At 35.5% G+C, this 27,900-nt stretch overlaps 1 protein-coding gene across 1 annotated transcript; it reads right to left on the reverse strand.

The window, feature by feature from the left end:
• Positions 1–716: 716 nt before the first annotated feature.
• On the reverse strand, positions 717–27,807 carry LOC129282830 (glutamate receptor ionotropic, kainate 2-like). Its single transcript, XM_064095565.1, has 17 exons — positions 27,789–27,807; positions 27,368–27,628; positions 26,177–26,382; positions 24,997–25,050; positions 22,740–22,796; positions 20,825–21,013; positions 19,637–19,798; positions 18,670–18,786; positions 17,518–17,622; positions 16,856–17,047; positions 16,249–16,407; positions 14,428–14,599; positions 12,530–13,007; positions 11,930–12,200; positions 8,375–8,440; positions 4,464–4,533; positions 717–3,800 (listed from the first exon to the last, which is right to left on the reverse strand). Exons 1-17 carry the CDS (start codon positions 27,805–27,807, stop codon positions 3,787–3,789), a joined length of 2,592 nt encoding a protein of 863 aa, XP_063951635.1. The 3' UTR covers positions 717–3,786.
• Between the last annotated feature and the right edge of the window lie 93 nt (positions 27,808–27,900).

Raw genomic sequence — 27,900 nt, forward strand, 5'->3', positions numbered from 1 at the left:
GCTATTAGTAGTAGTGGTGGTGGTAGCAGTGGAAGTGGTAGTTAGTAGTAGTAGTTGTAGAAGTAGAAGAAGTAGTAGTAGTAGTTGTAGTAGTACTACTACTACTACTACTACTACTACTACTACTCCTATTAGTAGTAGTGGTGGTGGTGGTAGCAGTGGAAGTGGTAGTTAGTAGCAGTAGTAGTAGTAGTAGTAGTAGTAGTAGTAATGGTAGTAGTAGTAGTAGTTGTTGTGGTGGTGGTGGTAGTTAGTATAGTAGTAGTAGTATGGAGTAGTAGTAGTTGTTGTTGTTGTGGTGGTGGTAGTTAGTATAGTAGTAGTAGTAGTAGTAGTAGTAGTAGTATAGTAGTAGTTGTGGTGGTAGTGTTAGAAGTGGGGGTAGTAGCAGAAGTCGTCATCATCGTCGTAATAGACGTAATACCGTAGTAGAAGTGGCAATAGACGCAGCAGTAGTAGTAAAAGTAGTGGTAACAGTAGTAGAGTAGTAGTAGTAGTAGTAGTAGTAGTAGTAGTAGTAGTAGTAGTAGTAGTAGCAGTAGCAGCGTAGTAGTAGTGGAGTAGTACTAGTAGTAGTAGCAGTAGAAGTATAAGCAGCAGCAGCAGCAGCAGTAGTAGTAGGAGGAAAAGGAGGAGGAAGAGGAGGAGGAGTAGAAGTAGTAGGTAGTAATGGCAATGGTATGATTCTTGAAATAATGACAAATAAGAGCATGGGAAAAGGACTACCCCTTTTAATATCACTTGATAAAATGTGTGGCGTCACGTTTACATGTAGGTCGTCTCGCCCCTCCTATCAAAATATTCTGGCGCCAACACTGGATGTGAAAATCCAAAAGCTGCTTCTCCACAACATGTATACATCATATACAATGCAATTCATCAAGTATCATCAAACATTGAAACAATAATACATTGTAATCAATTTGACTTCGCCACCACTCTTAATTCATTATTTTGTTTTTCAATTTTTCGTAGCCCATATCAGGAGCCCGCCTGATTGCTGAAAAATTGAAAACAAAATTGAAAGCAAGATCTACAAGCCATACATCTGTATACAAATTTTAATCACTAGTGATGACCTGTACATTGATTGTGTGTACAGAAAATTGATTTGATTACATTTGTGTTTTTACTGCAATTCTTCCTGTCCGGACCAGATTGTAAGATGCTTCGAAAAAGAAAGTTATTAAGAAAAATTCATCCCTTTATTGTGCAAAGACTTGTATCTCCTACCCCCCCCCACGGAAATGATGTTTATCTACTGACCAAAAATTGTTACATTAATAGACCTCATCGTAAAAATGTGTGTTTAATTGATTAAAATACACACACTTATACACACTCACAAGACCGTCAAATTATTTCGTAAGAGGAAGATTATTTAATACTAAATTTCTGTAGTTAAAGATAAAGCTAGGGTTACACCGGAACAGAATCACCCCGCGTCAGAGACGAATAGGTCCGGAATAGGTCCCAAATCAGAGCAGAACCGCCAAGAATTGACCACCAGAATAACTGAAATGCCTCCCAGAATCATGAAAATCCAACCGAATTCAATTCGAATACGGCCCAAATTAAATTTTTCGTGACAACATTCGGGAGTACTTTGGAGGGAGTTCGGCTGGTTTTGAACATTTCAAAACAAGCCAAATCCCTGCACAAATTTTCTCGCATTCGGGGAAGGAGAACAGAATAGGTACTCCCGAATACGTGTACTCTGATTCGGGGAGCTCCCCGAATCAGATACGAATAATAGGTTCTGAATCCACACAGTTCATCCGAGTCAGGCCGTATTCTGGCTGAATCGGTCCGAATTTATTCGGGAGAATTCGGTTTTGGTGTTACCCTGGCTTTAACCATGGCCTCGATCTGGTTGTAAATACCTCTATCATGAATTCACCCTCAAAATCCGGATTAGCATAAAAATGACGTTCATGAATTCAAAAATAGTCCGCATTATTTTATACGAATGAGGCGAGGAAATAGTATGACTAAGCATGTTTTTTTTTAGAAACTTTGTTTACGTGTTATACCTTATGTTTCTTTAAAATGCATGCAAATACTTCAATACCGGAGTTTAGCAAACTCTCTACTTATAATTCCAAATAATTGTGAATTATCAAATAAATCAAATATCTGCGGCTACGTATTTTGTGTAACATTTGGCAGCCCATTTATACATTTTTGGTCAAAATCATAGAGTAATTGTCTTCCATAAAATGGACCTATAAAGATTTTGTCACAAGCATAAAATGAGATTTACCTACGGAAGAGGACTTTTGACGGATTTGTGCTGCAGTTACACCAACGAAATTGACTCAAATCCAATCGATGGTATGTCAATGGTATTAACGTGAAACTTCGTTCGATCAGGGTCCAGTTTCATGAAGCCTTGTTATAACAAAATAACCAATCGGATTGAAGGATTTCAATAGCTTTAACTGTTACAGCGAATTTGTTATCATAACAAGTTTCATGAAATGGGCCCCTGGACCTGGAGTCCGTTTCGCTGATGTAACTATAAGCCTCAATCCATACCACCACGCTCCGTACTGACGTGAAGATCTGCTCATATAGTGTTCAAATGCCTCAATTTAGCTATCATAATCATAAATGAAATACAAAGGAAAGACATAGATATCACGTGATACACAGACAAGTTTTATCATAAATTAAGACACGCCACGTATACAGAATTTGAAAGGGTATATCATTTGGCAATCATTCCACACCGGCGTAAAAGAGAACAGAATCGAACGCACGTTACAGTATAGATCTGATAAATATTAGCAATACAAAACTATTCATATTCTGATAAAAAGGAAACAATTTACAACGCATATATATATTGCATCATATCTGTGTTGGTTATACAATTCATTGATATATACGACCGTTTTTAACCGGTAATAATACGAAAAAGAAAAAAAAAATCATCCTTTAATCACGTTAATAGCATTTAGAGGGTTACAATCGTGGTAGCAGCGTCAAAGCCAATATGGTTCACCCTTACTCCACGTCTGAGTACGAATTCAAATATCTGCAATAATAATTTCTCCATTGCAAATAACACTGCATGATCATCTCAAGACAAGGTGTTCTAAAATTTCGAGAGACAAAAATATTCCACATGCTGACTTTGTGCCGCTTCTGAGCTTCGAGAATGCGTTCAGATTCGTGGATAGATGTCTTTCTATAGCCCTTCCCCATTTCACGCATCTATGAAGACTGCAGAAAAGTTGATTCCATCACTGCTCTACACATCGAGTGCAAGGAATTCATATTAGATAAAAGTTGAAATATATAGTGTCACCCATGCATCGTAACTTACACCATAGGAAACACCATCCCAACCGTGATATGATGCTGAGTGCAGAATTCAACGATCGGGAACCGTATTCAAATTGTCAATCAAGATCGCTGGTTAAAATATAACTAAAGATGTCCAGCTATCTCTGATGAACTCATTCGCTGTTTCACGATACTGATGCTTCAAGAATATATAGAAAAATATGGTTAACCTTCGTTGCATGAAGCCTTCAACTCAAGGAACCCTTCATATCCGAGTTCGAGCTCCTTCCGATTCGAATAACCCCACACAATCATGGACATATTCCAATAAAATGGCTTCTTGCAAATTTTCCACTAAAATAATCACCATTTGGCTTTCATTGCAATACTCGCATTTATAAAAATCTTGTCCAATGTAGATTCATCGGAAATGTTTGATTTGTCGAGATGTACAGTTGTAGCTATTATTTTGTGCAGTGTAGTCAAAGATCTGTGTTAGCACGAACTTTCTGTTAGGATATAAACAAAGAAATATGATATTACAATAGGCTCATACGGGGACATGAAAATCAAAAAGTGTACATTTTCAAAACATGTGAAAAGACACATGATAGGAGAGCACTTGATTGATTCTTCGGAAAAATGAATGAATTCTTTTTAAGATAACCAGATGAATAGAATTTATTCATCGAGGAAATAGAACTTCATTTAAAGAATTAAAGTTTTGGGTAGAATATTTGGGAAGACAGTGTTTAATGTTTAGTTCTGTTGCATGTTCAAGACAAGTGAAATTCATTAAGTAAGTAACACCACGCCCAAATTCACGTTTTCGCGATGACTAGTTATGTAGTAAATTGTTAGGCAGAGTAACATATGTGTTTTTCATTCAATCAAAATCTGCAAATTCACATTTTTCTTTATAAAAGTGGGGATTTATTTAATCGCCAAAAGTCTAAGGGATGGGGGAGGGGGCAACCAACACAAGAAGGGGCGGCGCTAGGGTATAATGATAGAATGGGTGCGGTGGATAACATGCAGATGACTCTTTCCCCAGCGCGTTGACACTTATAGTTAGACTTAAATCTTTGTGAAATATCCTTAAATCTTGACTCTTTTTGTTCATTTATTTCATGGATACCTGACATATTTGGGAATATTATGAATCACTTTACCTGTCGTGCTCCATGGTGTTGGTCTTAAAGGTTGTAACACCATACTCTCACTCTCTTGTACAACCATATGCTACATGGGAAACAAGACAAAAAAAGGTAGGATACTTCATTGCTCATAAAAGCATTGATTAATATTGATTAATATTCAGATGTAAAGTAAAAATGTCTTAATCATTATTCGTGTCTTTGATATTGTGTAAAAATGAAACCCTAAAAAATTGCACACCTGAAAATCATCTGTTAGTGCCTCAAAAAGTAATGTGAAAGAGAATTGCAATATCATCCAATCTTTATCATAATTATATACAAACTGTGTTATAGTTATTGTCTCCAGTAGAGAAATTGACTGGTATTCAGCCACAGATGTCTTTAAAAGTGTTTGTGTCTTTTTCTTCCTAGTTTATTTTCTTTTTCTAAATCCATATGAAGAATCAGCGTTAATGTTTCTAACAATTCTTCTGAATTGTTAACAAATATCAATATATTCAATGAGAAAGTGAGATTTAACAAAATTATCATTAAAAGTATCAAATCACTGATCATGGAAATGCCTTTCTAAGAATATGAATTCAAATCAATCGTTTCTTAATAGTTCCCTCCTTGTCATATTTCATACAGCAGTAAGGTTACACCTGACTTTACACCTGGCGAACAACTGCAACCGCGAATTTCATGTTTACAAAACAATTTAACAAGTTTAAAAACGATCGTAACGACACACATTTAGGGGCAAAGTATAATGTTTGCCGCACATTCAATCGTGAGGTGCAGTCGTCATATACTGGTGGAATCGACATGATAATAATAATAATAATAATATAGGGTATTTATATTGCGCACATATCCACCTTGTTAGGTGCTCAAGGCGCTCCTATATTACCCGGCTAAGCTAGGCGTTCATAGCGCACACAGCTTTTTAAGGAATTACTTCCTACCGGTACCCATTTACCTCACCTGGGTTGAGTGCAGCACACTGTGGATCAGTTTCTTGCTGAAGGAAATTACGCCATGGCTGGGATTCGAACCCACGACCCTCTGTTTCAAAGTCCGAAGACTAATCCACTGGGCCACAACGCTCCACATAATGAGGGGGGGGGGGTCATAAGGCACTGAACCTCATATTCCAGGGCCCGTCTTACAAAGAGTTACGATTGCTCCGATTAACCTAACATACAGTATATGGAAATCCAACAATGTCATATTTCTTTCTCCAAGAAATTTGAACAATGTCCTTTGTAAACTAAAAGAAGCGCGCTGAATTTTCAAGAAAACAATTGATGCATGATTATACGTCATATCTAGAAAACATTTTGAACAAACATGCATTTTAGATGTAGACGTTGCGGGCTTTCCATAGTTGTGATTGATCGGATCAATCGTAACTGTTTGTAAGACGGGGCCAAGTTGTTAAATAATGCATGTCTAACTTCACTAACAGTTTTATAAAGTACCCACGCTCGACTGTAGTTGACAATTATATGGGATACCAGTAATGACTATCAAACAAGAAGGAATGTGGTTGAGGATTGGCCGAAATCCTGAATGACTGCCGTAATTATTTCAAAATCTAATGGGCATTAATTAGGATGATGTCTTAAGAAAGGGAAAGAGGGGAAAGGGTTGTTTATTATTGCATTGTTCTTTTTTATATTAGAAATGGTTTAATAAAAATATATTGTGAAAATAAAAAGTGAATTATTTAATGTTAATCAATACAGATACATTTTTGTTAATACTCGGCTTCCATCAGGAAATTTGATATTATCCGAGGATTAGTTATTTATAAAACCAAGCAAGTGGGTTGGTGCAGTGGTGTCATTTTCTTCAAGGTGTATTAGGTCCGCATGCAAATAAAATGGTGCTTGTCGTTGAAGTGGTGGAAAACAGAAACAGGATAGTCAATCCGAAAAGACCAAATCAACAGAGATATAAGAAGAACTGGTAACTGTTGGACAGGAAATAGAATAACGGACAGAAAAACAGACAGCAGAATACGGACAGAAAACAGACTAAGAACTGATAAACGACACAAAGTTTGAAAAAAAAAAGAACTAACAAATGGAGCGCCTCTGGCAGTCTCACCTGCATCGCGCGATTCAATATAGTAGCAGTGCTGACTTTGAAAACTACTATAAAATAATTATTCACAAAAAACACAATTCATATAATGATACAATACTACGTTCATTGACAAATGACGTTTGACCTTGATCATGCGACCTAAGACTTGTTAGTCATACTTGATTACCCCTATATCAACATTTTATAAACTATATCTATAAACTTTGAAAGTTAATACAGCAATCTAATAATTACCTCACAAATGGCCAAAGTTCAATGACCTTAAATGACTTTGACCTTACTCAAGCGACCTGAAACTCGCACAGAATGTTCAGTGATACTTGATGATTATTACTAGATCCATACACTTTCAGAGTTATGATGGTTATTCAACAAATACCCCTAACATGGCCAAAGTTTATTGACCTTAAATGACCTTTGACCTTAGTCAAGTGACCAGAATGTTCAGTGATACTTGATTACTATTACGTCCAAATTTAATGAATCAGATCCATAAACTTTCAAAGTTATGATGGTAATTCGACAGATACCCCAACATGGCCAAAGTTCATTGACCTTTGACCTTGGTCATGTGACAGGATGTTCGGTGATACTTGATCACTGTTATGTCCAAGTTTCATGAATCAGATCCATACTTTCAAAGTTATGATGGTAATTCAACAGATACCCCGAACATGGCCAAAGTTCATTGACATTTGACCTTAGTCATGTGACATGAAACTCGCACAGGATGTTGAGTGATACTTGATTACTATTATGTCCAAGTTTCATGAATCAGATCCATACACTTTCAAAGTTATGATGGTAATTCAACAGATACCAGAAAATAACAGAAATTAAACAAAAATGCCCTTCATTTGGTATTGAATTATTTATTTTTTGTTTGTCAAATATTTCCTAGACCTAAAAATGCCTTTCATTTTGTATTAAGAACCTTTTCTTTCTTTTTTTATTCATTTTTTTTTTGGTTGCTTGCCAAATTTAATCCAGCACCCTCGACTAAACAAAAATAAATTTCCAGTGCCCTGACCGACACTGGTGAACAGTCTAAGCTTATATTGACCCTAAAAAGGAAGATAATCGATATTTATAGCCAATATACTCGCCCAGAACGACACCATTCAGTTTACCGAGGATATCCAATATGATAAAGAAGCGAATAAACCAAATAACGAACAAGTTAGAATAAAAATGTCTGTGTTTAAGTGATAATAATATTGCATTGGCCTGTGGAATCACATCGGGTTGTCGCGTCTGGTCGTATAATCGCGTACCCTGACCATTCGAGAAAAGGATCCCCTAAATTCCCGAAAGGTCGGATCCAGTTACCCGATCCTTTGTACATTCGGCTCACAATATTCACAAATCATCGGGTAAATTGGACCCGAACCATATTCCTCTCCACTGGACTCCTGAATGGAGAAGAACGAGGGGCCAAGACCACACGGCGCAGAACAGTAGAGGGAGAACTAAAAAACCTAATGCATGGAGAACTTTACAGATCTTGGCCCAGGACCGACAGAAGTGGAGGACATTCGTTGCTGCCCTATTTGCAGTAAGTAAGCATATTTCGAGAAATGTTCACAAGCTTTGGGTAAACGGTACCTTGACTTTTACCGGAATTTAGGTGCGTGTGTGTGGGGGGGGGGGGGCTGCTCTCGAATCGTCGGGTTACGCGATTGCCGACCCGACGCGATAACCCTAAGTGATGGTACAAGCCATATTGCATCCACTCACAAAAAATGTTTTAACAACACGAAACAGAAACGATATTGAGAACAAATGGAATGGATAATGGAACATGAAATGGAGTGAAATTTTAACTGTACCTTGCTATTGTTTTCCTGCATAGCTGAACCATTATTTCTTGATGATGGAAGTTTTTCACTCCAATCCTGTCAAATATACATTAGCCATGGCAACCATAGTAAATATGAATTAGAACTTATCAATACAAAATCAAAATGATAAAAATACAACAATTCATTGATAGGAGTAGAGAATATTGACGATGCTATTAATTTTACAGATAATATTAAAACGAAAAAAGGAGAAATAAAACTAAATTTCAAATGACATTGCTTCATGAGCATCATGCACGAATAATAACCTTCAAAGTAATTATATTCGAGTCAACCCCTGAAAATTATTTTCACAAATTGATAATCCCATGATAAATGCTTTTTCACTCAAAATTCATTTCCTGATAATGGCTTAGACCAAAGACTCGCAATACATGGAACTCAAAGTTAATGGAAATGAAGAAAAAAAATGGTTTGACTTATGGAGTTGAACGCAAAAATGTGTGCAATGTGTCACTGAATTGACTTGCAATTAGCATGATAGGCAACATGACGGTATTTTGTTTTACATATTGCAATCTAAATTGTAGGTTTTTGTTACATTACTGGATTATTAACAGGTTGAGATGATACGAATACCGCGTAAACATGCAAGTACAAGTGCAGCACTGATGTTTATATGGACGAAGTGCGTATAAACATATTAACATACACTTTACAAAAGAACACAGTAAAAAAAGCCTGTCACTCTAACAAGTTGTTTAAACTTTTTAAACAACTTGTTAAAAAGTTTAAACAGTTTAAAAAGTTTAAAAAGCTAAAAAAAACCCAGTTGTTTAAAAAGTTTAAACAATATTTGTTAGATTGACGGGCTTAAACAACGTGCTTAAATTTTAAACAGCGTTTTTACAGTGTATAACTCATAAATTTACAATTTCAAAGACCCTACATGTATAATAAGTAGATCTATTTCATCCAAATAAGAGTTCTTTTTCAATAAACTTATTAAAACATTTTTTAAAACTATCTTTCTGCTATCATTTTTCTTTGTGTTTCCCATGTTGACCCATTTCCCATCTGCTTCTTATTTTGTTTTACTCATTGCATTTATGGTTACTCCGAATTTAGTGGTCACAATTACCGTTGAATATCATCATCAATAAATTAATCATTATCATCGTCATCATCACAACGATCATAGTAAATTATCCGTATTATTATTTCTTTATTATTAGTGTTATTATTATTATTATTATATTTATTATTACTATTATCAATATTATCATTATTATTATCAATACTACTATTATCATTATTTTATTATTGTTATTAATAATAATATCATCATCATTATTATCATTTCATTAATTATTTGTTTTTGGCGTTGCGCAAAAAAATGTTATACGCTTAACAAAAGAAACAGAATAAAAGCCTTCCCTGCAAACTATATCATGAATATTCAATTTCACGTGTGACTTACTGACTTTGAATCACAATATTGAACTACACGACAGACAAGACAAGACAAAAGACAGAAATGATGAAAATTGATTTAAAAATATCATACATATGATATATCTGAAATTCCCTGTGAGTACAAAATAAATAAGAGATTATTTCATGAGGGACAATACGTTTAAAATATGTTTAGGTTGGATGCATGGAAAATAGCTAAATGATTAAAAATAAATTACATAAAAGATGTTTTTTTTTTCAATATTTTACAATGAAAACATTTTAGGTATTTTTCTCAGAATAGTAAATGAAATATTTATATATTTATATTGATATTGTTTACTTGGGAAAGAAAATCCTCTCCAGTATTCAGTTACAATCTGTTGTCTGTATTATGAGTCTGGACATAATGATAAACATGTCCTGCCGACTGAATTGAAGACTTGCATAAATAATGCAAAACAATGGCCTTTTCATGCATGCTCATTTTATATATCGAAGTCAAAATCATTTGCCAAAAAAAAAATCAAATTCTAAAATAGCATTCATGCTTTGGTGCAGTAAATTATCTCATAATCATAAATAATTACTTCAATGCTTGACATGCAATGTTAGTATTGGCAACAACAGAGGGGCATGTTCATATTTGACAGACCAAGCAACCAGTAGAGTACGATTTGAACTACTACTTGCGTTAAAGTGACAGCAAGCACTTACAGATATGAACACCACTTTGCGCTGTTAGTCAAGAGATGTAGTGACACGAATATTAGTAACACAACACAACGATGAAGAAAAAAGAATTAAGTAAAACATGAATATTAATTTCTAGTAGCACTTGACAAATGCTTGAGATGTAAGCAGGCGCAGATCCAGGGAAGGGAGATTGTGGTAATATGGAACGTGATTCCCTATTACGCAAACTGATATTATGTTTGTTTATTATGATTGTTTGGTGTTTTTTTTTTTTTTTTTTTTTTTTTTGGGGGGGGCCTCTGAGAATTTTTTTCCTTCCTTATAAGGAAGTTCAGACGAGTTCAACTCACTCTCATGTTAATTATATGTATTTATGAACCCTGGATCCGCCCTGTATATAAGGTTAGCATCGAACTTGAGTGTTAGTTGTTTTGAATACAAGTTATGACGGAGCCGTGAGCTTATACAATGACACATAGTTATGGGATATTGTTGGGGAGGGGTAGGGAAAGGAGGGGTGGGGGAAGGAGGGGTTGGGAGGAGAGAAGGGGGGGGGGAAGAAGGGAGGGGGAATGGTTGGGTTGCACTGGTTTTGAATGGGTGTTAGTATTATATAATGTAGAAATAATGTTATAAAAGTATATGGAATACGACTCTTCAGCATCATTTGAATAACATTGCTATTCGGTTTCCGCTTAATCCTTTTAATCCATTTTTGGTTTACTGTGCGGTATCCCATTTTAGAGGGGGAAGGTGGGGGTATTGAGGGATTAAAGAATCTTTTAATTGGAGGAGCAAAAAGGTTTTGAATAAAATTAGCTCTAGTCTATCCGATTGGATAAATAGCATAGTTATTCGTGATACTTATAGGTCAACAACAAAGCAGTTTGTTATTTAAAAAAGAAGCTCGAATGCACAAAAATATCTCACAAATATTTTCATCATAACATGGAAAGTTCAAGTTGCAATATAAATCTAGGGGTACGATCAATGGAAGTTGCTAATTTCTATATCACGATGCGAGGTTTTAACAAGTGAAAAGTCCATCAAAGAAGAAGCAAAAATTAGAGAAAATTACTCTCAAGAGAAAAATGTCATAGACTGAATTTGACAGACGTTTTCCAAGATGCTAAGTAATGTGACCTAGAACTATAAAAGATAAGCCTTCTGTGAAATTATAGGAATAAATTTCGATGTACCTGACATGAGCACATATAATAGGGGATATTTAGAAAGATTTATTAGCCAGAATTGCTAATCGGGTCTGATATAATTGGTGTGATCTTGTAATAACATATCATTAGATTCTGTTTCAAAAAAAGAAGATAAAATAGGAAAATTTACATAGAACCTGAGTTTTTGTCCAAGGAGTGTCTAAAATAATTTAATTTGCATTCAACAAGTTCGAGCGGGAAAAAACATGCAACTAACCTTTTCTTTGGCTTTGCGCGCCTCCATCTGTCGCTTCCGCTTGTAGAACGACGGCGGCCGATGCCACATGTGCTCGACGATGACGGCGATGAACGAGAGAACAGCACCGATGATGAGGACGTAGAAGGCTCCTGCTATCTTGGAGAGGCCGATGGCCGAGGCCTTAGTGTTGGGGTTGTTGTTGACAATTTCCTCAGGGCAGATTGATTCCCTTTCGAACCACTTCTTGCGGATTCCTTCGAGGATCCCTTCTTCCTGGAGCTTGAGGATACTGTCAAAGAAAGCGAATGGGTTAGGTTGGAGTGAAAGGTATGCCGTGTAAAGTGATACAATATTATGACCAATTGTGGTCTTTTCATACATGATTTGCTACAGACTTACGATGAAATACTGACCTGATGTTCAGGAAAATTAAGTTATTTATTTAAGGCCTTGAAAAGATAACTCCTGTCTTATTCTATTTCAAGTTGTTGTTCTTGCGTTTCAAGTTACAAAAGCTGTACATCTGAAATTCAAATTCACCAAAGTAGCTAAGAAATCTGGAGTAGGTAAATTAACTGGTGAGACGTATTCAACTTGATCTCCATCAGAGAGACTTACGCAACGGAAAGGTTATCCCTGTAGGCCGCCCCCTGCGGCGTGGCAATGCCATATCCCTTGAGGTTGAACGGTTTCCCAACAGTCATGAGGTCACACTCTGTCTGCTTTATGTAGTCTAAGATCGGTGCGTCCCAAAAGAAGGCATAGTCCTCGTTCTGGACTCGTTGGTAACCTGCCTTGTCCGAAGGCACCCAAGGACTCACAGAACTCGATGACATGAAGTCCCACATCCGCTCGTAGGTGACTTGGTTTTTCCTCTTTTCAAAGAACCTGTGAAGGCTACTGTTCTCGATGGTACCGTAGACAATCTTGTTCTGATTAGCTAAATCCTCCAAGGAGTTGATAGGGTTCTCCATCCGGGTGACGGTCAAGAAGGCCGCAAGGTTCGCCGTGTAGGTGGCGATGATGATAAGGGCGAAAAACCACCAGAATGCACTCAACATCCGACCCGATACTGACACTGGTGTATTGTCACCTCCTAATCACGATCAAGGGAAAAATGATAAAAATGATAGAATTATAACCGTCCTATTTCATCGGTTACACAATTTATTAAGAAAAAATCAAGAAAGACCGCACTTCCCCATTTCCAGGTCAAGTAGAGTCTTCAAAAAGTGGCACCAGTAGCCCTTCCAAGAAATTCTCCAGCCAAAAATTATTTTTTAAAGTTTAAAAACAACTAATACAACTTTTACCTTTTTATGTTAGAATTATTTTCAGAACAAATCGAGCAAAAAAATTTCCTATATTTACAGCAATGTCACAATGTGACCTGTTTGGTTTCCTGCTCCATCAGTTCCATCAAGGAGCTTGGTCCCACTTGTTCAGTCTCATATCATTCCCACAAAAACTCTACTTACATAATTAAGGGGTTTCTAAAAAAAAAAATGACAAACTTGACAACCTCAACAATTTTCGTCAGTCTATCCACATTCTTCCTAAAAATTTCATAAAAAATAAGTAATCTGAATTTCAAATGTGGTTACCACAATTTAGAAATATGCTTTAAAAAGCTTTCTATCTTTGGGAAAGAGAATTATGTCAGATATGTTGCTAAATAATACGATTGTCAATCGTTTTTAAAGATGAAATCATCAACTTACTGGAATGAAAGCACCAACAGAATTTATTGTGATGTTAATTACGTTAAAAGCTGTGAATTTGAACACGTTGATATTGTTTCATTTCGTTTTGAAGATCAGTAATCAATATTTTGTGAGACGGAATTCCCGTTCCCAAAGATAAAATTCCTTCGTACATCCTACTATTCTTTGTATTTTTTTGAAATTGTAAGAAATAAATAAAGTTGAGAATTTGATCATATTTGCCTTCGACAGGATGATTGGTTCTCACATTCCAGTAGGCTGATGAACATGATATGGATGGAGAAAGAGACAAGAAAGGACAATTACCAGTCTGTTTGAATTATCGTAGAATTTGGTTTTAAATATCAGCTAATAACGATTAATTAATGTTCGATATTTAAACTTTAATGTTTGAATTTTGCATACATATTTGATTCAATGAGGTGTGAACATACATGTACTTGGTAAGATAAACTAATTACCAACCGACGGATAATTTGGTGTGGATTGATGATTAGTAAATGCATGTACGTAACATGGTTAAAATAAATTGAATTCCCACCAAAGCTACCTTTGTACGCCCAGACGTGCGCTTAATTCACTTTAGCTACCAGTAATGAACGAATTACATTATAATTCCCGACTACACGAAGAGGTAGGAATTATGAGCATCATCATCATCATTATCATCGTCGTCATCATCATTTTCATCACCATCACTACCACCACCACCACCACCACCATCATCATCATCATCATCATCACCATCATCATCATCATCATCATTATCATCATCATCATCATCATCATCACCTTGCTGAAGACATGAAGCGAAGGCAAACCAGAGACTGTTGAGAAGGTTGAAGTCATCTGCTTCATCGCACTCGGGACCACCCTTCCCATAAGCACTGTATGGGCTAAGACGATCTAAGATGAAAATGAGGAATCCGACCACGAACAGAGACGCCAGGACACAACCCCAAACCTACAGGAAGACCAAGGTCAAAGGTCAAAACTTCAAGACGTCTTCCGGCAAAGTTTGGACATAATGCCACAGCCATACCGGCGAAACCAATCATTACTTCATGGACAATTTTGGACAAATGACCTTTCATTTCTTTCATTAAGATAGGCAGATTTCAAAGCAAGATATTACGTATGCATGCCTTACATAGCGCGATGAAGAAATTGAATAGACCAGGTGACTAAAATAGCACATCAACGAACACTCTATGAAGGTATTTGTTGCATTTCTACTTTGAATGCATATTAGAGGATGTTGTACAATGTACTTGGTAAAGTGTGAAATATACCAGTCATTCGTGGACGCATTGTTTTTTTTTGTGGATGTGAATGAAAAACACAATTCAAAAGAATATATGAATAATCAAGACATCGAAGTTGGTGCGTATCTCATTAAATTTTAAACCACCATGTCACTTTAGTACAAATGACCTTCCTCTGATCATGCGCAGAATCTTCTGATCATGCGCAGAGTGGAACTACGAACTGGCTTATTATGTGATGTCCATTGACACACAATCAGTCGGCCAGGGGGGCGTAACACAAAGATTAGTAGCGATCAATCGCTAAATGAACTGACCAATCAAGATCATTGTTACACGCGTATTTGGCTAAAAATACTGACCAGTAAACAAGAAGCGTTCTTTCATATTTGCTTTTCATCGCAAAGCTTTGTGTTACGGGGCCATGAAGTCTGTTTCTTTGTTGTGACTGCATTATTAAGAAGTTTTGGCACCACGACACACAAGGAAATCAAGAACACAGTAAATGGATTGAAAATGCCCGTCAAATGACAATGAACAGCTGGGAGGTCTTTGTCGAAAATTGGTGAACCAGAAGAGCAGTTTTGTTCTAAGTTTCGGAGTTGACTAAATATTCCATATATGTCATATTTTGACCAGATTCGAGGGCGTAACTGCTGTTTTGATTGACCAATTTTCGACAAAGACTTCTTGGTTGCTATTATTTTCTATATTATTGAAAGTGTTCTCCGTCGCCGTGCGGAAACTCGCTACAAATTGATGGACACCTACTTCCTTCCATTCGATGTCAGGATTCAATGTCACCTACTGCCTATAAATGCACTTCAGAAGGACAATAGACACGAGAGACGGTCGGTTGCGTATTATTTTGTATTGACAAAAAGGCCATATGCAGAAAACAACAAATATCCTGGTAATTGTTCAAAGAAATGTTTTTAATATGCAATTAAAAAAAATATAGTTTACAGTAATTTCATATCATGTTGATTTATCAAGTTCGTCAATATTTCAAGATAAATTGTATAGTTGTTTCTCCTCATTTTAAAGCCTTATTGGTTGTATTTTGACGGAATGATAGCGGTGACAAATTGATGCCATATGATTCCAATCTGATAATGCTCTGCGTTTCCAAATCCCACTGCTGCCACCATAAGTTTGATTTGTTGTAAGTTAACGGAAATTCAAACATACGAGAGACACTCACATATCTGTGCAGTGCACGAAATCGATTTATTAGAGTGTAATCATCTTTCGCCCTCTTTGTTTCTTAAATATACCTCACACATATATAAAGACATAATACATATCTCACATATTGTAATAAAATGCAAAAATCAATCTTACTAACCTTTATATCAAGTGGTTCCAGAAAAGCAAAGACATTTGATTTCTTCTGAGGTTTTCTTAGTAATATTCCGACGCCGTAATTCATGTAAGGCTTTGTAAAATCAACGACGTTTTCTCGATCAGAGTTAATTACCATCCCAGCAACCGCCATGTCTGCTTTCTGAATGAGGGCAAAAAGGAGGAAAATGCATATAAAATTTAATTATACTTTTTATCGGAATAAAAAAGGGCGACTTCTTTGCATTTCGGAATAGAATCTGCCATTTTTATCTCAGTCTTAACTCAGATGTGAATCTAAATTTAAAATCTTTGAACTGTGGATATTGTATTAAATGCAGATTGTTTTGTGACAGACTATATAACGAACATGTTTCCGTATTTGAAAGAATGCGGCAATCGAATTCATTTATTCAACCAAAATTCAATAAAATGAATAATAACTAATAAAAAGCTATATTACATTAACATTTTTCATGGCTTTATGCGTAGTAAGAAAAATAAACGAGAAACTTCTCAAGAATTTAAGTGCACAGGTATTAAAAAGACCCCCTCCCCCAATAAAAAACCCCAAAACAAACAAACGAACAAACCATCGATTAGGTTCTTACCCCGTAGTATACGTCCCCTACCAATCCGTTCCATCGCCCATCTTCGTTTCGTCCGCCATATTTGTTATCAGATACGAGGTATAGATTGTATTTGAAGTTCTGCTTCTCAGCAATCTTTTCTAACATATCGATGCAGAAGCCTGTGTACTTGGGCCCGTTGACAGTTTCCTCTAGCGTTACAAATGGCGCTTCCTAAAAAAATTATAATATTTTACTCCACTTCACACGTCAAGACAGTCGTATCAGTTGAATTTTCATCGAAGATTTTTCAAATATATTTTTCTTTGCAATATTTGTTTTCCATTTACGAACGGTTCAGCGAATAATTGTCTGTTATATCTATTTCTCATGATGCACCTTGGAGTGTGAATGTATCATACTGTTTAAACGCCTTGTATTTCTCACAAGCGTGCAGTTTAGTAATAAGTTTTTATTCGGGGGGGGGGGGTGCAGCCAAAAAAGGAGAAGCGGTATGGTACTTGGATCATTTCCACAAATCTGATAAAAGGAATCAACGGAATAAGCTGTGTTTGGCAGAACTGAAATACCGCGCAATCATAATCATACACGGTTGAAGAAATGATATTTAAAAATTCATTAAAAATTCCCCACCGTGATCATGTTAATGATGATCGCGATGACTGATTTTCCCTTGACCTTACCTCAATAGTTACGATGTTAAATGTTTTGTTGTGGAACTCATCATATCTTCTGATGAATGGGAACTGATCCAGAGTGAGTTTCGACTCGTAGTCCCACGATCCAATCTAATTCATAAAATAAAAACACTTTGACTCTCTGGGAATTATTGAAATCCAACACGTTCAAACAAGGTAATAATGATATTCAATGCTGACTATATCTAAGCCCATGCCAATTTTTAAATTACTATATCTATTGATTAATTGATTAATGAATTAAATAACTAATATATCTTTTCTCTATTTTCACTTTGTATATTTCTATTCATTTGTTAATTAATTAATTTCTTTGTTTTTTATTCCATGATTCGTTTGTTCATTAATCTTATATAATTCCCATTTCAGGAGCAATAAGTTCAAATGAAAAAAAATCTACTGTGAACTTGTTTAAAATTTATAAAAGAAATGGAAGGGTTAGAAAATTAATAACGATCTATTTGTATGAATTCAATGATCTACGAATTATGAATTACAAATTTAATTTGAACTTTGAATTGCATTAGCTCACTATGTTTGTAATTCATATGTCATATCCAATTGTTGAAATACTTCACATTTATTATCACTAAAAAAATGTTATGCATATGAATGATCGACTGGGGTTGCCACGCAGTCAAGCTTAGCTTATAGTGACAACCCCTGCAACCTTCTAAAAATCTATATGTATTAATAGAAAATGCAATTTTGTTCAATGTTTTGCTTGTCAGTTATACGTATATTATTATTGAATTTTCTTTGTTAATGTGTCTATGAAAAAGTGTTGCCGAAACCAATAAATGAAATGAAATGAAATTTTAAAATGCATCTAATCTTGTGTATGGGGATAAATATTTCCCGTATTATTTTAAACAGGAGTATATCCCCATCATTGTTATCATACTTAGTTCATCACTAATGTGTTAAAGGTCTGGTACAGTACTAATGTGAAGACTATCTAGCTATCTATGCAAAGTGGGTCCAAAATACACAATTATGCACAATAAACATGAAATGCATGAATCAAATCGCAACATCTGTTCTCAAAGGAGAAGTCCACCTGGATATTCGTCAATCCGTCATATCTAAACTTCTATGTCAGACTTTTCCTTTAAGTAGGCAAACTCTTCAGCTCACCTGCCACGCTTTGGTATCGTTGTTTCTTCCTTCCACGCTGATGATATCAATAGCGACCTCTTCGTTGTAACCTGTTCGATTGAACTGAATCATTCCCATCATGCCTTCCGTTTCAACCTTCAAAATTGAAAAAAAATCTCACTCAGTGGCAATTAAAAAATCTGGAGACATACATAGGACTTTATAGTATATCAAATTTCCCGGGACTCCTAAATTTCGAACTTCATCATTACAGCTGTCACGCATCATTGCCACGTAATTCGTTACCATTCTTATTTCTTTGATAGATAACATCAATTTATTGGATGGCAAACCGTTCCCCCAGACTAGGAATGGCCGACAGGTTCAAGATGCACTGTCTGTATACAGGTCGATGATTTACCTGTATCGTTCAGTATGTATGTGAACATTAGCAAGCCTCTGAGATCAACTCAGTGGGTTAATTGTCGCATATTCGACGCACATGACGCAAGGGATGTCACAATATTTAAGTGGCTATCAGCGCGATCCCAATACTCTCGTTTTCAAAATGGTAGAAATGTGTACTAGTATTGTGCGTGTTTTGGATGCGGTGTCACTAGTTTACATGTGAGGGGTTGATGGACTGCTACGATGTATTCACTATTTATCATGTTTTTGTTGATATACGTAGAATTCACATTCAGTGTTCAATGAGTAACGCTAAATATGAAAAAAGTAAGTTACAAATGTGAATGTAATTTTAACAAATCGCAAATGATTAGTTCAGTTTAGAATATATACAAGCAGGTTGAAAGTGGAGTGACCTTATAAAACATTAAATCATGTAAATATGAATAAATAAAGGGAGAGTCTTAGTTTTATAACAATAAACTGCATTAGCGTCATCCTTCTATCCAAATTTAGTTACTTCCCCTTTGAATCAATTTCGATTTTTTTTTTTTTAATTGCGGACAACCCATACACAGTGTATGCCCTTTCCATTTACCTTATTCAATGCCTTTTTGAGACGGTTAGAGCCTCTTGTATTTCGATGTGGGTTTTCATTGCAACGATAGATTTCGGGTTCAACAAACCGTCCCCTGCTAACCACATCTGAGATGGAAACAGCCAGCGCCCTCACAGCATCGTATAGGTAGGCTTTGTGATACTGTTAAAATAAGACATTTGAGAATGAGAAAAAAAAATAAGTTGCTTTTGAATAATCAGCAACTTAAAAAAAAAAGGATGACTAGTATTCTAAAGTGAAGATAATATTAGGCCATGGTCTAACTCTAAACTAAACTTATGGGAGCTGAAAATGTTAAAACTTTTTTTACAATATTGTGCGTGATGTGTTGTTTCCGAGTACTTTAATGGTGAAGAAAAATTAGTTTAGTTTTCATTCTCAGACACTTATTAATGAATTAAGTAACAGAATGTACTGATATATGGGGCCCGTTGCATAAAACTTTTTACCTGAGAAAACTCTGGTAAAAACTGAAAACTAGAAATGTGTCACTTTTGGTTGAACCAAAACCTTGGACCAGAATTCAGATGAAACCCAAGTTCAGAGTTTGGACCGTTGAATAGAGACACACTATTATAACACTTATCGATGTGTTTTGTGTTGATATTAGTGATACAATAAGGTAAAAAAGGATCCCAAATTGAGAATATTTGTAATACGTATATAGATTGTTATTCATGTTTTCACAACCATGTTTATTCAACAAAATAAACTTGTACTCAGCTACAAACAATTCCATTAAACGTCTTTGTCAACCATTTAACTATAATCAAGTTTGATGACTGCAACCTCAAAGCCTCTCTTACAGTTATGGTACACCCCATCCCCAGTGCAATATTTGGATTGTGCATGTATTGAAATTGTTTTGGAAAGTGTGGATGATCTCAAATTAAATGTTATTTTTGTTTGAAATGTTTGATTTTGCCAGCGCCATTATGAGGCTGCGATGAATGCAAGGAATGCTCCCCAGGGAGTGGAAATTGTGCACTTTTCGTGCGGGATTGAAATGAATCCAGTGACCGGGGTAATAATATGCTGTAACGCGTTTTGAGCCATTCTGGGAAAAGCGCTCTATAAGAATTGGTTATTATTATTATTATTAATATTATTGATTTCAATACACATGTCAATGTTATCGTATTAAAATTGTTTAACGATGACGATTACCTCGATGGGCTGTAGATAATCTGGCATAATTTCTGTTGCGTTTTCTTCAAGCTGCGCTTCAAGTTCCGGGTCAAGGGTCAACCAAGCTTGGTAGAAATCTTCCCGTGTCGGATCAATTTTTACTCTCTGTTTTAGCAGGGTCAAGATACCCCTGGAACCGTTGAAGAACTTGAACTCGTCAAGGGGTTCCTGAAAAGAGCAAATGTCAAAGATTATTCCTAAAAAGTATTAATTCATGGCCGGGTCAAGTGTCAACTGAGCTTTGTCGAAATCTACCTGGGTCGGATTAATATTCACACTCTGCTCAAAGGGTGTCAGGATACCTCTTGAAGCGTTGGGAAAAGTGAACTCATTGAGAGGTTCCTGCAGAATTTAGTGGGTATCTGGAAACGGCAAAGGTAATAGATGATCTGATGTATCGAAGTATCATTTCATGCGCGGGTTAAGGGTCATGGCATGGTCTGGATGGAACCAGGCCAAAAAGAAAATTCCTTGATGGGATTCATCTTTGCACTATGCTTCCAAAATCACTATAGGCCTACATAAGTTATCATTGCAATACCGGAAAAGAAAAGTTCTGGCAGGAGATAGAGATCACAGATAATTCTAAGAATTATTTCAAAAGTACATTTTATGACATTACACCTGTACTGGATACAAATGATGCCGATTGGTACATTTTTTTCCTCCACATTCGGAAATGCACAGAGATCTTTTTTTTTAAATCCTAGACACCATTTAAATTCTCAAGATGTTTGTCAACTTCACTTTTGTTCTATGACAGTTACCGTAGCAATAATCAAACACAACTGCTCCTCAGTCAATAAAAAAAAAAACTTATGTCAGAGCTGACGGTGTGCAGGAATGTAGATTGAACAACATTGGTCTAAAGACACTCCCATGTGGTATTCCTGAAATAATTCATGACCAACCATAAGGATTCTGTTAGTGACATCATTTAGGATTTTTGAATATGAGGAACCCGTCATATAATACTTTTCTGGTATCTTGAGAATTTGTACAAGATAATTTCTTACTCTAATTTATTGCACGAAACAATTAATGTTTGCTTTACTTTGAAAAAATCGACAGTGATCACCTTTTATTAAAAAATTAAGTTTAATTAGGAATTCCAGATAATAATTCTTTAACGAAGCGTATTCACCTGCATGCTGACATATTCAACCTTAACACAAAGCTAATCACATAACCATCATCATAACCCTTAAAAAATTGGTTTTGATAATGACTCTGGTGATATTAAATATCATCTACATAAAATTAGACTTCCATCCTCAGAGAAGAAATTGAAAGTAAATGTAGCATCCATTAAAGTGTTTTTAATATCTTGGTTATAATGCCAAAGGTTACTGCAAAAGGAAAAGAAAAAAACCCTAAACCTAATGACCTTTTTAACGAGTAGAAATTAAAAACCTTTCATATCTTTGCCGTCGGTACAATCTTCTGATCGTGTTTAAAGGGTAATGGACGAAAAGCACAATGCACCTTTGCCATTTCCTTTCTTCTAATCAAGCTAGTTTGGGGTTTCTACAATTACACTTTCTCCTCTCTCTATTCCACTCACTGTTTCTCCCCTCCCCCGTCTATACCTGGTTCCTCGATCTGTATCTATACTGCCACCCCTCTCCCCCTCTGAAATGGAATGGAATTGGCATTGGAATTCGTGCTTGTGGTGTTTGATATTATAACCAAGATGTTCGTATATATACAACCTCATGTCAAAATAGGTAAAAACTGTGAACTTATTTGTCGTCATGAACAAGGCTTAGTAATGGATAATTGTAATTTCTAAGCGAAAACTACAACCGCCGACCCTTAACGATTTATTTACCAGCAAGTCTCAATTATTCCTTTGTATTTCTGTTAAATGCAATTTCTTAAATGTGAAACTCACCTCATTGTATCGAATGAACCTCTCCGCAAGGGGCTGACCGAATGCATTACTCCATTCCTAACGTTCAAATCATACAAAACAGTCAATGTAGAACACGATAGAATGACAATCATGATTTTCTCATAGTTGTAAACGATCTTTTTTAAAATTAAGCTGAGCTTTTAAAAATCATAATGGTAAGCTCTTGCTCACTGCAATACCAGGCTAGTAAAATGGTTAAGAAAATAACTTAAGCGGATAAAATAAGCAGATAAAATTCAGTAAATAAAAAAAGCACGAAAAACTTGCATCGCGTGTTAATAACTTTCACAGTTAGCTCAACAGAGATTTTGATTTGTTACAGCAGCGCACACCTTTATACAGTGCGAATGGACATAAGCAAATGATAAAGGGCTTTAATAACCACGTCAAATAAAAATAATGCTCTAAAATTCCATGTTAGCCAGAATGGAAAGCTGCTGAAAAGGTAGAAAGGTTACTGTTTAAAAAAATCTAACATCAGAATTAAGAATACTTTACAAATAAATACGTTAAGAATAAGTTAAAGGAAGAAAATAAACACGCAGAAGAGTTAATCACTTTCAAAGAAAAACGGATATTAGACATGCAGATAACAAGGCCGAAGTAAATGGGGAAGGCTCAAACGCAAATTATATGATTATTTGAAAATAATCAGGAATAAACCGGAAAATAATGAATAAACCAACCATTACGTCATCTGCATATTTTGAAGATGGACTTAATATGTTCTGTAAGGATGTCAACGTAAAAATAACACCACGTGATCACAAAGACAGAAACGAGGATTACGTCGTAATAATACTGATTTTATTCTTAAAACCAATACTTATAGAGAGCTGACTGACGTATCAAAATGACACTTTTCCACTAATTTTGGGATTATGAGATTATAAGTCATGTCAGTTACCTTAATAGGGAAATTCATCCTGAATAAAAACAAAGGTTTGTTGTAAGAATAGCAGAAACAATAATAAAAAATATTGGTGAAGGTTTGAAGAAAATCCATTAACGATTAAAAAAGTTATTAGCATTTTAAGCTTTGGATTTGTGACGTCATAAACGAGCAGCTGCCCAATATGTTATGTAATATAAAATATATGAATTCACTTTTTTATGGTTCGTGATGACTTATTTTTTTTCTTTTAAGAAACAGGTGTGAAATTATTTGTTTATTAGATTTACTGAAGGTACAGTAAGGCCCACTTAAATTTTCTGAGAAAATGACATTTCATTGTTTTTTGTCATACGATATGTAGTAAAGCTGCTCTCATATGACGTCATAAATCAAATAATTAAAACTATATTAAATTTCTTTATTATTTGATGGATTTGTCTCAAACCATCGGCAATATTTTTCATTAATTTTCTGCTATTTTTACAATAAACTTTTTGTCAGGGTGAACCTCCCCTTTAATATATTTTAATTAAACGCTTGATAATGTCATTATCTAAATATTAATAGGCAGGTGTTTAAGGACTGAAAATATAACGGTGGTATGATTATCATTATAATGATAATTTCTTTTAATCATCAAAAAATCTCCTCACAGAACTAACAGCATGTAACTTTTAAAGAAAAATCATAAAACATTAGAACAACAATGTTGAACTTTTAAGCAATTAATATTATAAATTCCTAATGCATGATCATATATATATATATATATATATATATATATATATATATATATATATATATATATTCAAAAGCATCTTGTTTGGGATTATACAAAGCGCTTTCAATGTGGACCACTCTACAGTGATGAAACGTTATTTTTATTGAAAAAAATTATATATTTTTTTCAAGCAACCTTTTGAAACATTTTACATTCTGTATATAAGGCTTTTCTACAACTTCTTTAATAATAAAAGCTTGCACTTGCAAATTTCATTCTGCGATATATATCATATTAGGCCTACATAAATATGCATCCATTAAAAGGTGTCAAATATTAAACACAAGCTTAATATTTTGAGCATTTCGTACATAGTCAAATTATATTTAGAGAGGTGGAGATGATATACATTTTTAGATATTACTTATAAAATCTACAATAACAATCATCACTTTTCGTACACGAGATTAAAATGTCGATTTCCAGATGTTTAATTTTGTTAATCTTTCACAAAACTGGATCAATATGCTACAATATTATGTTGCAGATGATTCCATATGAGCACAAATCAAAAGTCACTCGTCAGCAATACTCCATATACATAATGACGTCATACTCACGTGTGATGCAACTATCCAATGATATTCTCCGGTGGTCATCCCAAACGTGGCAGCCTGTTGGAATTCAAATCCACAGAGGTATCAATTATTTATAGCTACCCGGGAAACATTAGTAGGCCTATCGTACGAGTTACATATGAAATTACCATCTCAGACTAATTCATTCTGATGAAAACTAAACTTTATTGAACTGGGCAAAAATCCTACAATAGAAGAGTCTCTGATCAGAATACCAGACCCGATTGAATTTTTTTCATATAATCTCCTTTTTTCTGTATTAAACTATTTTCAAAACATGGAATGGAATTGTAATTTTAGCATTATATCTACTATAACAGTGTATAATTACTTTCTGCCCTTTGCCATAGCATAGGACTACTCAGTTATAACTTGCAATAGAATATTTAGTTATAATCAAATATGAGATGAGTGTTTGAAGGGGCGTATCAAGTGAAATTGATGAGAAAGGGTGATCCATCATTTTCAAATCTATATTAATATATCGTCTATGTTTCTATTATTTCTTTTGCTACTAATTTTAAAGCAAACACAATTTTAGGATGGACTTCCCTTTAAGAAAGCGGTGTGGGGAAGCTGAACAGAGTCAAGCTTGCCCGGTGGGTCCTCTTGCAAAATTCAATTTTGACCACCTACTGCCTTTTTGGAACATTTCTGCTGTATGTTTAACTTCTTGGAATGATCATGGACCTACTAGGTCCATGGAATGATAGAGCGTGTGAAGAGGGTCAAGGGTCGAGTTTACCCCGGGCCTTGCTCCTTGTAATATCCTCACACCCCTATTCACATTAGAACATTCATCATAATTTTATTAAGCCATCATTATTACACCATCCTATTCACATCAAACTTGATATTTATTCATTCATCATACCGAGTATGCTACCATGGTCAAGGTCTTAGAACACCTTCACGTAAAGCAGTCAGAACTGACAATGGCTGTGCTTTCTACAACCAAAGCCCTATTCACATTTGAAAAAAAATTACCTCTCTCCACTTAACTTGATATAATTCATGGTACTAAGTATGCTACCATGCTAAATGTCTTGGCACTAGATTTACGAGTGTGGAGGTGGTCTCACGTAAACCAGTAGAAACTGCAAATGTCTATGCTTTCTACGATAACCAAAGCCCCGTTCACATTTGAAAGAACCCCACTTACCTCTCTGATTAACTTGATGTTATTCATGGTACTGCAGTATGCTACCATGTTAAAGGTCTTGGAATCTTTGACAGTATGAAGTGGGTGGACAAAATCAAGCTTGCCAGTGGCCACGTTCTTCTTGAGACGGAACAACCGGAAGTGAGGAGGGTAAGTTTGAGTCAGTGCCGCCGACAGAAGTAATAAATCTTCAACATTCTTGTATGCTGTGATACGGGAGAGGAACAACAAAGACAACGGAATATGACATTTCAATATGTAAACCTGAGATATATGAGTTGCAAAATAGCATCTCTAGACTAGATACTTTGAATTATTTTAACTAAATGATTTCGAATGTGTATGTTTTGGCCAACAGGGCCAAGTGTGTCGCAAGTCCTTGCAATATGGGTTTGTACAATCAAAGTATACTTTTCTCAAGGAAAAGTCCTTCTGTGCATCTTAAAATGAAATATGTGTCCTCTAATCCCAAAATTATGACAAGGGTTTGGGCACTATTTTAGCGACATGCAAGACGAAAGGAAAATATTGAAATACGCGATGGCCACAACTTATCTGGCATTATAGGACCAAAATTACTGTCCCATTTCCCCCCCCCCCATTTCGAACCAGGGCATTTGTGCATTTCTATAATATTATTTTACCAATCAGAATTAATTTCTGAAATGCAATTGTTCAAAAACTTAAATCTCCTAAAGCTAATGCCTATTTGATTTTCCGTGCCTCTTAACCAAAAATGTGGCAATTCTGTAAAAAAAAATCATCTCCGAATTTGGAATTTTAAACATAGAAATCCATCGCACGATCAATCGCTAATTCCTTAGTCACATTTGCTCGTGGCGGCGAGTCGAAACAAAAAAAATGTTAAAACGGCTGTTTTTGACTCGCCGTACGGCCGCCGTAGAGCAAATGTGACTGAGATATAGAGAACCGGTTCGGTAACATTTGCTCCTGCGACATTTGCTCTCAGAGGGCATAGGGTTAGAGTTAGGATTGTAACACATTTTTTGCTTTAGAATAATGTAAAGACAAGATAAGATAAAGATAAGGTTGAGTTAGTTTTGGAGGTTAGGATTTATGTTTGGCTTAACGTGCAGATTTTCCATCGGAGCAATAAATTGTCGCCAGAGCAATTGTCATGGAACCGGTCATGAAACCCTTGGTTGACGGGGTCTTTGTTCATAATCTTACCTGTGTCTGAGTCGTAGAAAATACTAACTTGTTTCCATCCGAGTCGTAACATCAAATCCAACGTGGCACGACTAATATGCGAGTAATCGGGACGTATGCTAACACTAAACCCATTCTGGCGCTCAACGGCGCATTTCTCTCGCGGGACCTCTACGTGAGGAATTTGAAATGTCTCTACTAACGACTGTACTGCGAGGCTAGTCTCGCATGAAGTGGAAGACAATACGGCTGTGATGTTCTCGGGAAACAAAATGTCACAAACTGGAATAAGTAAAAACAAAAGAGGAAAAGAAGAGAAAAGTTAATCAATATGGGTTCGAACTGAAGGTTACGTTAACCTACTGAATGTAGATTTCATCTAACACATTTGGAATATAAAAAATGTAATATCCCTATTGTTTTAAAGTACAATTAAGTTTACCTTCCCAATATCCTGCCATGATAAAACGCCAAGGGACAGTCCATGCATAATTCATTTAATTTTTAGTTAGCATAATATAAAAAAAACATAAGAAGGCACATTTAAGCAGTGA

Source organism: Lytechinus pictus, chromosome 2 (assembly GCF_037042905.1).
Source record: "Lytechinus pictus isolate F3 Inbred chromosome 2, Lp3.0, whole genome shotgun sequence".
Taxonomy (NCBI): domain Eukaryota; kingdom Metazoa; phylum Echinodermata; class Echinoidea; order Temnopleuroida; family Toxopneustidae; genus Lytechinus; species Lytechinus pictus.

Excerpts from the sequence above, each read along its gene's own strand:
- LOC129282830 (XM_064095565.1), bottom strand. Across the intron at positions 21,014-22,739 it reads GGTTCATTCGATACAATGAG|GAACCCCTTGACGAGTTCAA; the intron begins GTGAGTTTCACA and ends TGCTCTTTTCAG. Across the intron at positions 19,799-20,824 it reads ATTATCTACAGCCCATCGAG|TATCACAAAGCCTACCTATA; the intron begins GTAATCGTCATC and ends TTATTTTAACAG.